Source organism: Stomoxys calcitrans, chromosome 2 (assembly GCF_963082655.1).
Source record: "Stomoxys calcitrans chromosome 2, idStoCalc2.1, whole genome shotgun sequence".
NCBI lineage: Eukaryota > Metazoa > Arthropoda > Insecta > Diptera > Muscidae > Stomoxys > Stomoxys calcitrans.
Genome location: NC_081553.1, coordinates 239,137,858 through 239,151,913, shown reverse-complemented (window position 1 = coordinate 239,151,913; position 14,056 = coordinate 239,137,858). Strand labels below are relative to the sequence as shown.

Sequence of the window (14,056 nt, the reverse complement as noted above, 5' to 3'; positions counted from 1 at the left end):
TGTATATGTCCAGTTTTTCTTGTTGTAATTGTTGTTATCGCCGTTTTTTGTTGCTGTTTTCATAAGAAAGAAGACTGCAATTATTGTTATGAATTTAGTTATTGCATTCTCCCTGAGTTTTTTTCAGATTTTTGTCGCAATTTTGAAAAGAAGTTTTTGTGTTACTGTTGCGATTTTGACCATTGTAGATGTCCAGTTTTTCATGCTGTAATTGTTGTTATGGCCGCCTTTTGTTGCTGTTTCTCATGGGAAAGAACGCTGCAACTATTGCTATAAATTTAGTTGTTGCATATTCCCAAGATCTTTTTTCAGATTGTTGTCGCAATTTGAAAATAAGTTTCTTGTGTTGTTGTCGAAATTTGGCCATTACAACATCAGGCATTTTGCAGTCATCGTTGTGACGTCTCGATGGCTGAGACCGGTGAGGTTGCAGTTTTGACTACTGCAGCCGATTGATCTTTTGGTATAGCTGTGAGTTGCGGCTATCGATGGTGCAGTCCTTTATAGACTTTGCAGCACTTGTTGATGCAGATCTGTCACTCTTAAGGAGATTACTACTGCTGGCTGTTATTGCCACAATTACTGGCCGAAAGTGTTAATTATACTTCTGATGGGAGCGGCCGTTAAGGATAATTTTAATTTTCCTTGCTGTCATTACTATTATGACCAGGTTATACACATAAATGGGAAGCTAACAACTTGGGCTGTCGACCTTGATGCCACTGCTGATGGAGCAGTCGTTTTTTTCAGACAGAATCTCTCAGATTGTTGTCGCGATTTTGGGGGTAGGTTCTGTTGGGTTTCATTGCTCTGACATTTCGATGGCTGAGACTGTTGGTGTTACAGTTTTGGTTGCTGCAGTTTATTAGTCCTCAGACGGAGCTACGTTTTTGCAGCTATCGATGGTGCAGTCTTTTGTGGGCCCAGCAGTACTTGATGATGCAATTTTCGGCCTGAGGGATTTTCGCCTGTAGAAATGTTGCTGTTTTTATGGAAAGGAATGCTGCGATTATTTGTGGCAGTTCTAGTTGTTTGCAATTATTCCCTGAGTCTTTCAGATTGCTGTCGCGGTTTGCGGGGGTAAGATTTTCGTTTAGGTTTCATTGCTGTGACATTCCGATAGCCGAGACCATTGGTGTTGCAGTTTTGGCTGCTGCAGTTGATCGTTCTTCGGTTAGAGCTGCGACTTGCAGCTATCGATGGTGCAGTCTTTTGTGGGTCTTGTAGTGCCTGATGATACAATTTTCGGTCTGAGCGATCTTCGCCTGTAGAATAGTCATTTTTAATAAGGTTACTGCTGCTGGTTGTTATTGCCACAATTGATGCAATATATACCGCTGTTATATTGCAATTTTCCTATTTGCGAGAAGTTTGTTGATACTAACACTTTTGTTTCCGTTGCAGAAATTGTTGCTGTCGAATGTTGCTGTTACTATTGCGGGACTGGCGCTATGGCAGAGAGGCCGATGTACTGTTGAAATTACGGCCATTATGACAAGAACTCTCAGGACTTTTGCTTGTCGTTCGGAGAATATTTCGAGGTGATTTTCGCCTGGTAGTTGGGACCTTGACTATTGCAATACGTTGACCCTGGAGACGGGCACATTTGCACTTGTGACCTTCTGCGTACTTCTTTTGACCTTCTACTTACCCTCCTTGACCTCATACTTACCCGGACTGGCCTTTTCCGGTTCCTTTAAAGTTACTGCTTTAATTTTCAACCCCCTTTTATCTTCGAGATTGGAAATTTTCCAGTCTGACGTGACATAGGGCTTGCCTACTAGTTATGAGATGGGAATTACTTTAGAGGAAGACAGGTGAGGGGTAGGTTTTAGGGAATCTGGGAGAATTGATTAATGAATTTGGGAGATCTGGAAGGATTTATGACGGTCAGAGGATAGGACTGAGAATCGCCACGCGGCCCTTATGGCTAACTGGGGATAGATGTTGTGATGATGACGACAGGATAGGCGGGGGAAACCGTGGATAGGGGGGCTCCAGTTACCTACCATAGGGTTGCCGGATCCGCGGGCCTTGACAACCCAAAGAACTGGGGATAGTCCTTTGCAGATTGACAATAGGATAGGCGGGGGAAACCGTGGAAAGGGAGGTTCCAGTTTCCTGCTATAAGGTTGCTAGATCCTCTGGCCTTGACTACATAAGAACAATATGAAGGGATGGGTAGGAGGAGGAAATGAATAGGACGAAAGGAATTGGAGAAGTAATGACCTCACATGTGTGAGGCACAATTAATAACGTGGTGGCGTTAGTCTGAAACGAAGAGAAGAATTATGACGTATATATGAGGGCGTACGAGGTGTACAGCCGGGACGACACCACTGATAATTTATATTTTGACGACGATAGGTAATACTGGTGGGCAAACCCCGGGAATAGGTGACACTATAAGGCAGCCAGTTGTGACGATGATATTGAGAGACGGGCTGCCAGGAATCCCAGTTACACCAGAGGTCCTCATCGCTGTGCATATTCGGTTGCGGTTGCTGGAGGACAGGCGGAGCCTCTCTTGCGGTTACGAGTGTGGAAATGGTAGACACTGAATCGGGGAAGTCATTTTCAGTTACGGACGTAGAGATGGTGGACTCTGAGTCGGAAAAGTCACTTGCATGTAGACTAATCGATGGACTAAGGAAAGAAGTGAGGGAGATAAGTTGAGATTCCTGACTTAGAAAAATGGGCTGACTATCACTGTCATACCTGGGTGTTGGAAAGGGAACACATAGACTAGTGGACGGAGTAACCGTACGAGATCCAAACTTTTTTGTCAGATTGCTCACAGATACATCCGAAGCGGGTGTGTCCGACCGGACATTTGGACTACTGGAGGTCGGAAATAAGACACAGACGGAAAACTATTGTAACACATGACTTACCTAGGACCATTATTGGACCCTTTTCCATTACGGACCGCACGGGTTCTCGCTTCGCCTTCTTTTCCGGCGCCGCATTCGGTTTCTTCATTATCGATTTCTAGTTTTATTTTTTTGACAGGTGATGCAGATAGTGACAGGTGATGCAGTAGCACCCCTGACAGACAGAATAAATTCACGAAAGGCTTCACGGGTGGTGGGAAACACCTGTTGAGACAGGACTATGCCGGACATACTGCGGATGGAGGTAAGAGAGAACAGAGACACTTATGAGGTGGTCATAGACAGGACACAGTGATTCCTTTGATGCAAGGAATAACGCTCTGACACACCTGTCTTTCGCAATGAACACAATAGATCTTTTAGATCTGATTTTCGAACACGACTGGTTTGCACTAATCACACGGATAATTAATTTTCACACACACACAGGTTAAGGGTCTATACGCCCTTGTGCAGTTTACTTGAATGACTGGCTCCGACACACGGAACTCAGACACGATCTGACGGGCTTTTTTCATAAACCCTCACGCTTGTATGTATGGGCAATTTACGATAGTCTTTATGAATATTGACTAGAATAATACGTGATGAGGAATTCAGGAGGTACAGGACCAGAGTTTGAATTCCCTTACAGGTTTTATGTATTTTCTCTCTGAATGTTAGACGCCGACTGACTTTTTCTTCATGTATTTCGGTTTAATTCAAATTTCGATTATCGAATTCCGATTGAAGTGCAACAACGGCAAAGGAGCCGGCCATCGACCAAGGTAGTTAAGTACAGGATGAAAATGTCTAAGGTTTGTGGACGAGAAATCCAGAGGAGGCCTTCCCGCCGAAAAAGGAAAGTCATCGATAATTCATTAGTCGGGGCATCGGCAGTCATTGTCCAGGGTGATTGGACATGGGATGAGGAAAAAAGGGACCTTCACACGAGATCGAAGGGAGAATATTTTCTTCTTTTATTTTTCTGTTATACAAAACGATTTCCTGCCAACTAATGACGACTTCCAACAGGGAATTTCTGTGCGTAACAGATTCTGCATTTAGGAAGGAATACTGATTTCTATTGATCCTGATAGTTCATCGGTTTTGCACATAGGTAGCTTCCGCTGGGGCTCCCCGAAGAACGATTTTTCGCGCCAATCTTCTAGTATATGACGCCACTGCTCTCTCCACTTTCTTATTTCAGATTGTTCTTATTTTATTATAATTTTATTGATTTTTACTATTATAATCCTATATATGATTTTTCCTGAGAGGAGATCTGCAATTGATAGTACGACTTCGACGACTTTCCCTTAATGGACTTATAGTTTTTTGATAACCCTGTTTAACATACCATGAGTTTCTTCACGACTCAGAATTGTTATCGATATGCCTTATTGGAAATCGATTAATGTCAAGACAGATAGATTTATCTACCCTTTGGATAGACCAGCTGGTCATATAAGGACAGGCCAACCGGCAACACAACGGGCAGGAGTTTCTTTTATAAATAATTTCCTGCAAATTTCACACACTTTGCAGGAAGGGTATCCGTCCCGGGCTGTGAAAGCCTTAATACTGTTTTCCAACCTTTGTGTTTTTCCCGGTGGATAGGAGAATTGCTGCGACTGTGAATTTCAGCTTTCTGGTGTGGCTGGATATTGGCGGTCGGCTGTCTGTGTGGCAGTGTGTTGTGACAAGGTGCTGGAATGTTGGAGAGGGTCGAGGACGGGATGATATGGCCACCCTACACTCGAAGGACTACCTGTGTAGGGGATATACTGGCATTAGAGGAGGGCTGGCAGTGTGACTAATGGCCTTTTTGATGCAACTAATATTTTGGCGTTCAAGCAGGGCAGTTTTGAGACACACTCGCGTTTCTGTGATGCATTGACTGAGGCGGCCGATGGCGCCGATTACTATTGGAGTGTTATTTCGCCGAATGGACGTTTCTTGGGCGTTAATTGATAAATACAGAGGAGAATGAAGAGAGATTTTGCTGCTGTCGTTTTTTGTTTCGCCAAATGGGCTTTATTTAATACCTACAGAGGAAAATAAAGGAGAAATTTTTAGCTGCCGTCGAAGTTTATGGAAATTGTTTTACTATATGGCGGATGCGGTCACTATATGTGTGTTATTGGTTAGGAAGATAACTACCGCTGTGCGTTGCGCAGGCTTGCTCGACGACTAATTTGGAAGATTTGGACATAGGTCCCTGGGAAATTGGTGATATTTCGATTTTTTGTTGTCCAAGCTGTTATGGCTGTATGCTGCGCACAGAGACAATTGGTACTTGACATGACAACTGGCACATGTGTGCTGAGCACGGGGGCGAATGGCCGTTGCCATGGCAGCTGTTATGTATGTGTCGCTGTTTTGTTATAACCGCGCTGTGGACCAGCAACTTCAATCTTCAGAATGTTGCGGCAATTTCGATTGCCTTTATGATTCACTGCAACTATTGTTGTTGCAATTTTTAAACAGGGGTCCTGTGACATTGTATATGTCCAGTTTTTCTTGTTGTAATTGTTGTTATCGCCGTTTTTTGTTGCTGTTTTCATAAGAAAGAAGACTGCAATTATTGTTATGAATTTAGTTATTGCATTCTCCCTGAGTTTTTTTCAGATTTTTGTCGCAATTTTGAAAAGAAGTTTTTGTGTTACTGTTGCGATTTTGACCATTGTAGATGTCCAGTTTTTCATGCTGTAATTGTTGTTATGGCCGCCTTTTGTTGCTGTTTCTCATGGGAAAGAACGCTGCAACTATTGCTATAAATTTAGTTGTTGCATATTCCCAAGATCTTTTTTCAGATTGTTGTCGCAATTTGAAAATAAGTTTCTTGTGTTGTTGTCGAAATTTGGCCATTACAACATCAGGCATTTTGCAGTCATCGTTGTGACGTCTCGATGGCTGAGACCGGTGAGGTTGCAGTTTTGACTACTGCAGCCGATTGATCTTTTGGTATAGCTGTGAGTTGCGGCTATCGATGGTGCAGTCCTTTATAGACTTTGCAGCACTTGTTGATGCAGATCTGTCACTCTTAAGGAGATTACTACTGCTGGCTGTTATTGCCACAATTACTGGCCGAAAGTGTTAATTATACTTCTGATGGGAGCGGCCGTTAAGGATAATTTTAATTTTCCTTGCTGTCATTACTATTATGACCAGGTTATACACATAAATGGGAAGCTAACAACTTGGGCTGTCGACCTTGATGCCACTGCTGATGGAGCAGTCGTTTTTTTCAGACAGAATCTCTCAGATTGTTGTCGCGATTTTGGGGGTAGGTTCTGTTGGGTTTCATTGCTCTGACATTTCGATGGCTGAGACTGTTGGTGTTACAGTTTTGGTTGCTGCAGTTTATTAGTCCTCAGACGGAGCTACGTTTTTGCAGCTATCGATGGTGCAGTCTTTTGTGGGCCCAGCAGTACTTGATGATGCAATTTTCGGCCTGAGGGATTTTCGCCTGTAGAAATGTTGCTGTTTTTATGGAAAGGAATGCTGCGATTATTTGTGGCAGTTCTAGTTGTTTGCAATTATTCCCTGAGTCTTTCAGATTGCTGTCGCGGTTTGCGGGGGTAAGATTTTCGTTTAGGTTTCATTGCTGTGACATTCCGATAGCCGAGACCATTGGTGTTGCAGTTTTGGCTGCTGCAGTTGATCGTTCTTCGGTTAGAGCTGCGACTTGCAGCTATCGATGGTGCAGTCTTTTGTGGGTCTTGTAGTGCCTGATGATACAATTTTCGGTCTGAGCGATCTTCGCCTGTAGAATAGTCATTTTTAATAAGGTTACTGCTGCTGGTTGTTATTGCCACAATTGATGCAATATATACCGCTGTTATATTGCAATTTTCCTATTTGCGAGAAGTTTGTTGATACTAACACTTTTGTTTCCGTTGCAGAAATTGTTGCTGTCGAATGTTGCTGTTACTATTGCGGGACTGGCGCTATGGCAGAGAGGCCGATGTACTGTTGAAATTACGGCCATTATGACAAGAACTCTCAGGACTTTTGCTTGTCGTTCGGAGAATATTTCGAGGTGATTTTCGCCTGGTAGTTGGGACCTTGACTATTGCAATACGTTGACCCTGGAGACGGGCACATTTGCACTTGTGACCTTCTGCGTACTTCTTTTGACCTTCTACTTACCCTCCTTGACCTCATACTTACCCGGACTGGCCTTTTCCGGTTCCTTTAAAGTTACTGCTTTAATTTTCAACCCCCTTTTATCTTCGAGATTGGAAATTTTCCAGTCTGACGTGACATAGGGCTTGCCTACTAGTTATGAGATGGGAATTACTTTAGAGGAAGACAGGTGAGGGGTAGGTTTTAGGGAATCTGGGAGAATTGATTAATGAATTTGGGAGATCTGGAAGGATTTATGACGGTCAGAGGATAGGACTGAGAATCGCCACGCGGCCCTTATGGCTAACTGGGGATAGATGTTGTGATGATGACGACAGGATAGGCGGGGGAAACCGTGGATAGGGGGGCTCCAGTTACCTACCATAGGGTTGCCGGATCCGCGGGCCTTGACAACCCAAAGAACTGGGGATAGTCCTTTGCAGATTGACAATAGGATAGGCGGGGGAAACCGTGGAAAGGGAGGTTCCAGTTTCCTGCTATAAGGTTGCTAGATCCTCTGGCCTTGACTACATAAGAACAATATGAAGGGATGGGTAGGAGGAGGAAATGAATAGGACGAAAGGAATTGGAGAAGTAATGACCTCACATGTGTGAGGCACAATTAATAACGTGGTGGCGTTAGTCTGAAACGAAGAGAAGAATTATGACGTATATATGAGGGCGTACGAGGTGTACAGCCGGGACGACACCACTGATAATTTATATTTTGACGACGATAGGTAATACTGGTGGGCAAACCCCGGGAATAGGTGACACTATAAGGCAGCCAGTTGTGACGATGATATTGAGAGACGGGCTGCCAGGAATCCCAGTTACACCAGAGGTCCTCATCGCTGTGCATATTCGGTTGCGGTTGCTGGAGGACAGGCGGAGCCTCTCTTGCGGTTACGAGTGTGGAAATGGTAGACACTGAATCGGGGAAGTCATTTTCAGTTACGGACGTAGAGATGGTGGACTCTGAGTCGGAAAAGTCACTTGCATGTAGACTAATCGATGGACTAAGGAAAGAAGTGAGGGAGATAAGTTGAGATTCCTGACTTAGAAAAATGGGCTGACTATCACTGTCATACCTGGGTGTTGGAAAGGGAACACATAGACTAGTGGACGGAGTAACCGTACGAGATCCAAACTTTTTTGTCAGATTGCTCACAGATACATCCGAAGCGGGTGTGTCCGACCGGACATTTGGACTACTGGAGGTCGGAAATAAGACACAGACGGAAAACTATTGTAACACATGACTTACCTAGGACCATTATTGGACCCTTTTCCATTACGGACCGCACGGGTTCTCGCTTCGCCTTCTTTTCCGGCGCCGCATTCGGTTTCTTCATTATCGATTTCTAGTTTTATTTTTTTGACAGGTGATGCAGATAGTGACAGGTGATGCAGTAGCACCCCTGACAGACAGAATAAATTCACGAAAGGCTTCACGGGTGGTGGGAAACACCTGTTGAGACAGGACTATGCCGGACATACTGCGGATGGAGGTAAGAGAGAACAGAGACACTTATGAGGTGGTCATAGACAGGACACAGTGATTCCTTTGATGCAAGGAATAACGCTCTGACACACCTGTCTTTCGCAATGAACACAATAGATCTTTTAGATCTGATTTTCGAACACGACTGGTTTGCACTAATCACACGGATAATTAATTTTCACACACACACAGGTTAAGGGTCTATACGCCCTTGTGCAGTTTACTTGAATGACTGGCTCCGACACACGGAACTCAGACACGATCTGACGGGCTTTTTTCATAAACCCTCACGCTTGTATGTATGGGCAATTTACGATAGTCTTTATGAATATTGACTAGAATAATACGTGATGAGGAATTCAGGAGGTACAGGACCAGAGTTTGAATTCCCTTACAGGTTTTATGTATTTTCTCTCTGAATGTTAGACGCCGACTGACTTTTTCTTCATGTATTTCGGTTTAATTCAAATTTCGATTATCGAATTCCGATTGAAGTGCAACAACGGCAAAGGAGCCGGCCATCGACCAAGGTAGTTAAGTACAGGATGAAAATGTCTAAGGTTTGTGGACGAGAAATCCAGAGGAGGCCTTCCCGCCGAAAAAGGAAAGTCATCGATAATTCATTAGTCGGGGCATCGGCAGTCATTGTCCAGGGTGATTGGACATGGGATGAGGAAAAAAGGGACCTTCACACGAGATCGAAGGGAGAATATTTTCTTCTTTTATTTTTCTGTTATACAAAACGATTTCCTGCCAACTAATGACGACTTCCAACAGGGAATTTCTGTGCGTAACAGATTCTGCATTTAGGAAGGAATACTGATTTCTATTGATCCTGATAGTTCATCGGTTTTGCACATAGGTAGCTTCCGCTGGGGCTCCCCGAAGAACGATTTTTCGCGCCAATCTTCTAGTATATGACGCCACTGCTCTCTCCACTTTCTTATTTCAGATTGTTCTTATTTTATTATAATTTTATTGATTTTTACTATTATAATCCTATATATGATTTTTCCTGAGAGGAGATCTGCAATTGATAGTACGACTTCGACGACTTTCCCTTAATGGACTTATAGTTTTTTGATAACCCTGTTTAACATACCATGAGTTTCTTCACGACTCAGAATTGTTATCGATATGCCTTATTGGAAATCGATTAATGTCAAGACAGATAGATTTATCTACCCTTTGGATAGACCAGCTGGTCATATAAGGACAGGCCAACCGGCAACACAACGGGCAGGAGTTTCTTTTATAAATAATTTCCTGCAAATTTCACACACTTTGCAGGAAGGGTATCCGTCCCGGGCTGTGAAAGCCTTAATACTGTTTTCCAACCTTTGTGTTTTTCCCGGTGGATAGGAGAATTGCTGCGACTGTGAATTTCAGCTTTCTGGTGTGGCTGGATATTGGCGGTCGGCTGTCTGTGTGGCAGTGTGTTGTGACAAGGTGCTGGAATGTTGGAGAGGGTCGAGGACGGGATGATATGGCCACCCTACACTCGAAGGACTACCTGTGTAGGGGATATACTGGCATTAGAGGAGGGCTGGCAGTGTGACTAATGGCCTTTTTGATGCAACTAATATTTTGGCGTTCAAGCAGGGCAGTTTTGAGACACACTCGCGTTTCTGTGATGCATTGACTGAGGCGGCCGATGGCGCCGATTACTATTGGAGTGTTATTTCGCCGAATGGACGTTTCTTGGGCGTTAATTGATAAATACAGAGGAGAATGAAGAGAGATTTTGCTGCTGTCGTTTTTTGTTTCGCCAAATGGGCTTTATTTAATACCTACAGAGGAAAATAAAGGAGAAATTTTTAGCTGCCGTCGAAGTTTATGGAAATTGTTTTACTATATGGCGGATGCGGTCACTATATGTGTGTTATTGGTTAGGAAGATAACTACCGCTGTGCGTTGCGCAGGCTTGCTCGACGACTAATTTGGAAGATTTGGACATAGGTCCCTGGGAAATTGGTGATATTTCGATTTTTTGTTGTCCAAGCTGTTATGGCTGTATGCTGCGCACAGAGACAATTGGTACTTGACATGACAACTGGCACATGTGTGCTGAGCACGGGGGCGAATGGCCGTTGCCATGGCAGCTGTTATGTATGTGTCGCTGTTTTGTTATAACCGCGCTGTGGACCAGCAACTTCAATCTTCAGAATGTTGCGGCAATTTCGATTGCCTTTATGATTCACTGCAACTATTGTTGTTGCAATTTTTAAACAGGGGTCCTGTGACATTGTATATGTCCAGTTTTTCTTGTTGTAATTGTTGTTATCGCCGTTTTTTGTTGCTGTTTTCATAAGAAAGAAGACTGCAATTATTGTTATGAATTTAGTTATTGCATTCTCCCTGAGTTTTTTTCAGATTTTTGTCGCAATTTTGAAAAGAAGTTTTTGTGTTACTGTTGCGATTTTGACCATTGTAGATGTCCAGTTTTTCATGCTGTAATTGTTGTTATGGCCGCCTTTTGTTGCTGTTTCTCATGGGAAAGAACGCTGCAACTATTGCTATAAATTTAGTTGTTGCATATTCCCAAGATCTTTTTTCAGATTGTTGTCGCAATTTGAAAATAAGTTTCTTGTGTTGTTGTCGAAATTTGGCCATTACAACATCAGGCATTTTGCAGTCATCGTTGTGACGTCTCGATGGCTGAGACCGGTGAGGTTGCAGTTTTGACTACTGCAGCCGATTGATCTTTTGGTATAGCTGTGAGTTGCGGCTATCGATGGTGCAGTCCTTTATAGACTTTGCAGCACTTGTTGATGCAGATCTGTCACTCTTAAGGAGATTACTACTGCTGGCTGTTATTGCCACAATTACTGGCCGAAAGTGTTAATTATACTTCTGATGGGAGCGGCCGTTAAGGATAATTTTAATTTTCCTTGCTGTCATTACTATTATGACCAGGTTATACACATAAATGGGAAGCTAACAACTTGGGCTGTCGACCTTGATGCCACTGCTGATGGAGCAGTCGTTTTTTTCAGACAGAATCTCTCAGATTGTTGTCGCGATTTTGGGGGTAGGTTCTGTTGGGTTTCATTGCTCTGACATTTCGATGGCTGAGACTGTTGGTGTTACAGTTTTGGTTGCTGCAGTTTATTAGTCCTCAGACGGAGCTACGTTTTTGCAGCTATCGATGGTGCAGTCTTTTGTGGGCCCAGCAGTACTTGATGATGCAATTTTCGGCCTGAGGGATTTTCGCCTGTAGAAATGTTGCTGTTTTTATGGAAAGGAATGCTGCGATTATTTGTGGCAGTTCTAGTTGTTTGCAATTATTCCCTGAGTCTTTCAGATTGCTGTCGCGGTTTGCGGGGGTAAGATTTTCGTTTAGGTTTCATTGCTGTGACATTCCGATAGCCGAGACCATTGGTGTTGCAGTTTTGGCTGCTGCAGTTGATCGTTCTTCGGTTAGAGCTGCGACTTGCAGCTATCGATGGTGCAGTCTTTTGTGGGTCTTGTAGTGCCTGATGATACAATTTTCGGTCTGAGCGATCTTCGCCTGTAGAATAGTCATTTTTAATAAGGTTACTGCTGCTGGTTGTTATTGCCACAATTGATGCAATATATACCGCTGTTATATTGCAATTTTCCTATTTGCGAGAAGTTTGTTGATACTAACACTTTTGTTTCCGTTGCAGAAATTGTTGCTGTCGAATGTTGCTGTTACTATTGCGGGACTGGCGCTATGGCAGAGAGGCCGATGTACTGTTGAAATTACGGCCATTATGACAAGAACTCTCAGGACTTTTGCTTGTCGTTCGGAGAATATTTCGAGGTGATTTTCGCCTGGTAGTTGGGACCTTGACTATTGCAATACGTTGACCCTGGAGACGGGCACATTTGCACTTGTGACCTTCTGCGTACTTCTTTTGACCTTCTACTTACCCTCCTTGACCTCATACTTACCCGGACTGGCCTTTTCCGGTTCCTTTAAAGTTACTGCTTTAATTTTCAACCCCCTTTTATCTTCGAGATTGGAAATTTTCCAGTCTGACGTGACATAGGGCTTGCCTACTAGTTATGAGATGGGAATTACTTTAGAGGAAGACAGGTGAGGGGTAGGTTTTAGGGAATCTGGGAGAATTGATTAATGAATTTGGGAGATCTGGAAGGATTTATGACGGTCAGAGGATAGGACTGAGAATCGCCACGCGGCCCTTATGGCTAACTGGGGATAGATGTTGTGATGATGACGACAGGATAGGCGGGGGAAACCGTGGATAGGGGGTTCTAGGTTACTAATGACTTAATAAGAAAGAGGGGCGGGAGAAGGAGTAGATGGCAGTGAGAACCAGAAGAGGTCCGTGTAGTGGGTGGGTGTCTCCTTATCACACATGGAGACACCCAGAAGGGGACCTCTCGTGGTTGCACTGCCATCTACTCGTATTTCATTCCAATACCTTCGCGCCCGTCTTCCTTTTTCCTACCTCCTGCCTATTTTAATCCTATCTCTCTTATGTACACTTTTGCCCGTCCATTTAATTAAGCCTACAATGCTAGTAATTGTTTCTTGTAAGCCTAAGATATTTTAACTAAATCCTGATGCTATTTTTTCTCTGTCGCTAAATTCTAATCTTGTCTGCTTCACTATGTATTTCTAGCACTGTTCTTTTCTCCTTCTTTCTACCAATTATCAACTTTCGCCTACAAACTATCCCTTTCACAACTCTGCAGGAGCAGGAGTAGATGGCAGTGAGAACCACAAGAGGTCCGTGTAGTGGGTGGGTGTCTCCTAATCACACATGGAGACACCCAGAAGGGGACCTCTCGTGGTTACACTGCCATCTACTCCTATTTCATTCCAATTCCTTCGCGCCCGTCTTCCTTTTTCCTACCTCCTGCCTCTTTTAATCCTATCTCTCTTATGTACACTTTTGCCTGTCCATTTTATTAAGCCTACTTTGTTAGTACTACTTGTAATTGTTTCTTGTAAGCCTAAGATATTTTAACTAAATCCTGATGCTATTTTTTCTCTGTCGCTAAATTCTAATCTTGTCTGCTTCACTATGTATTTCTAGCACTGTTCTTTTCTCCTTCTTCCTACCAATTATCAACTCTCGCCTACAAACTATCCCTTTCACAACTCTGCCTATTGACATACGGGATACTATACTTTCTTGAATGCTATTTGGAAATATCTGACGATAGGACAGGCGGAAAACAATGGACAATCGGATGGACAAATTCTGCTGATGAAGATTCTGGCGAATCAGAAATCGCGTTACAGATAGCCAGTCAAATGCTTTTAAGCAACATCACACATTTTGTCTCACTTTTGAAAATACTTACTGTGCTATCTTTTAACTAAATCCTGATGCTATTTTTTCTCTGTCGCTAAATTCTAATCTTGTCTGCTTCACTATGTATTTATAGCACTGTTCTTTTCTCCTTATTTCTACCAATTATCAACTTTCGCCTACAAACTATCCCTTTCACAACTCTGCCTATGGACATAAGGGATACTATACTTTCTTGAATGCTATTTGGAAATATCTGACGATAGGACAGGCGGAAAACAATGGACAATCGGACGGAC

The 14,056-nt window shown here is 43.3% G+C and overlaps 2 protein-coding genes across 2 annotated transcripts; both read right to left on the bottom strand.

The window, feature by feature from the left end:
• Window positions 1-1,642: 1,642 nt before the first annotated feature.
• On the bottom strand, window positions 1,643-5,377 carry LOC131994857 (uncharacterized). The gene is made up of 5 exons (XM_059361814.1): window positions 5,266-5,377; window positions 4,662-4,831; window positions 2,895-3,112; window positions 2,719-2,841; window positions 1,643-2,646 (listed from the first exon to the last, which is right to left on the bottom strand). The coding sequence occupies exons 1-5, from the start codon at window positions 5,375-5,377 to the stop codon at window positions 2,250-2,252; spliced, it is 1,020 nt and encodes a 339-aa protein (XP_059217797.1). The 3' UTR covers window positions 1,643-2,249.
• Window positions 5,378-7,019: 1,642 nt separating this feature from the next.
• LOC131994856 (uncharacterized) lies at window positions 7,020-10,754 on the bottom strand. The gene is made up of 5 exons (XM_059361813.1): window positions 10,643-10,754; window positions 10,039-10,208; window positions 8,272-8,489; window positions 8,096-8,218; window positions 7,020-8,023 (listed from the first exon to the last, which is right to left on the bottom strand). Exons 1-5 carry the CDS (start codon window positions 10,752-10,754, stop codon window positions 7,627-7,629), a joined length of 1,020 nt encoding a protein of 339 aa, XP_059217796.1. The 3' UTR covers window positions 7,020-7,626.
• Between the last annotated feature and the right edge of the window lie 3,302 nt (window positions 10,755-14,056).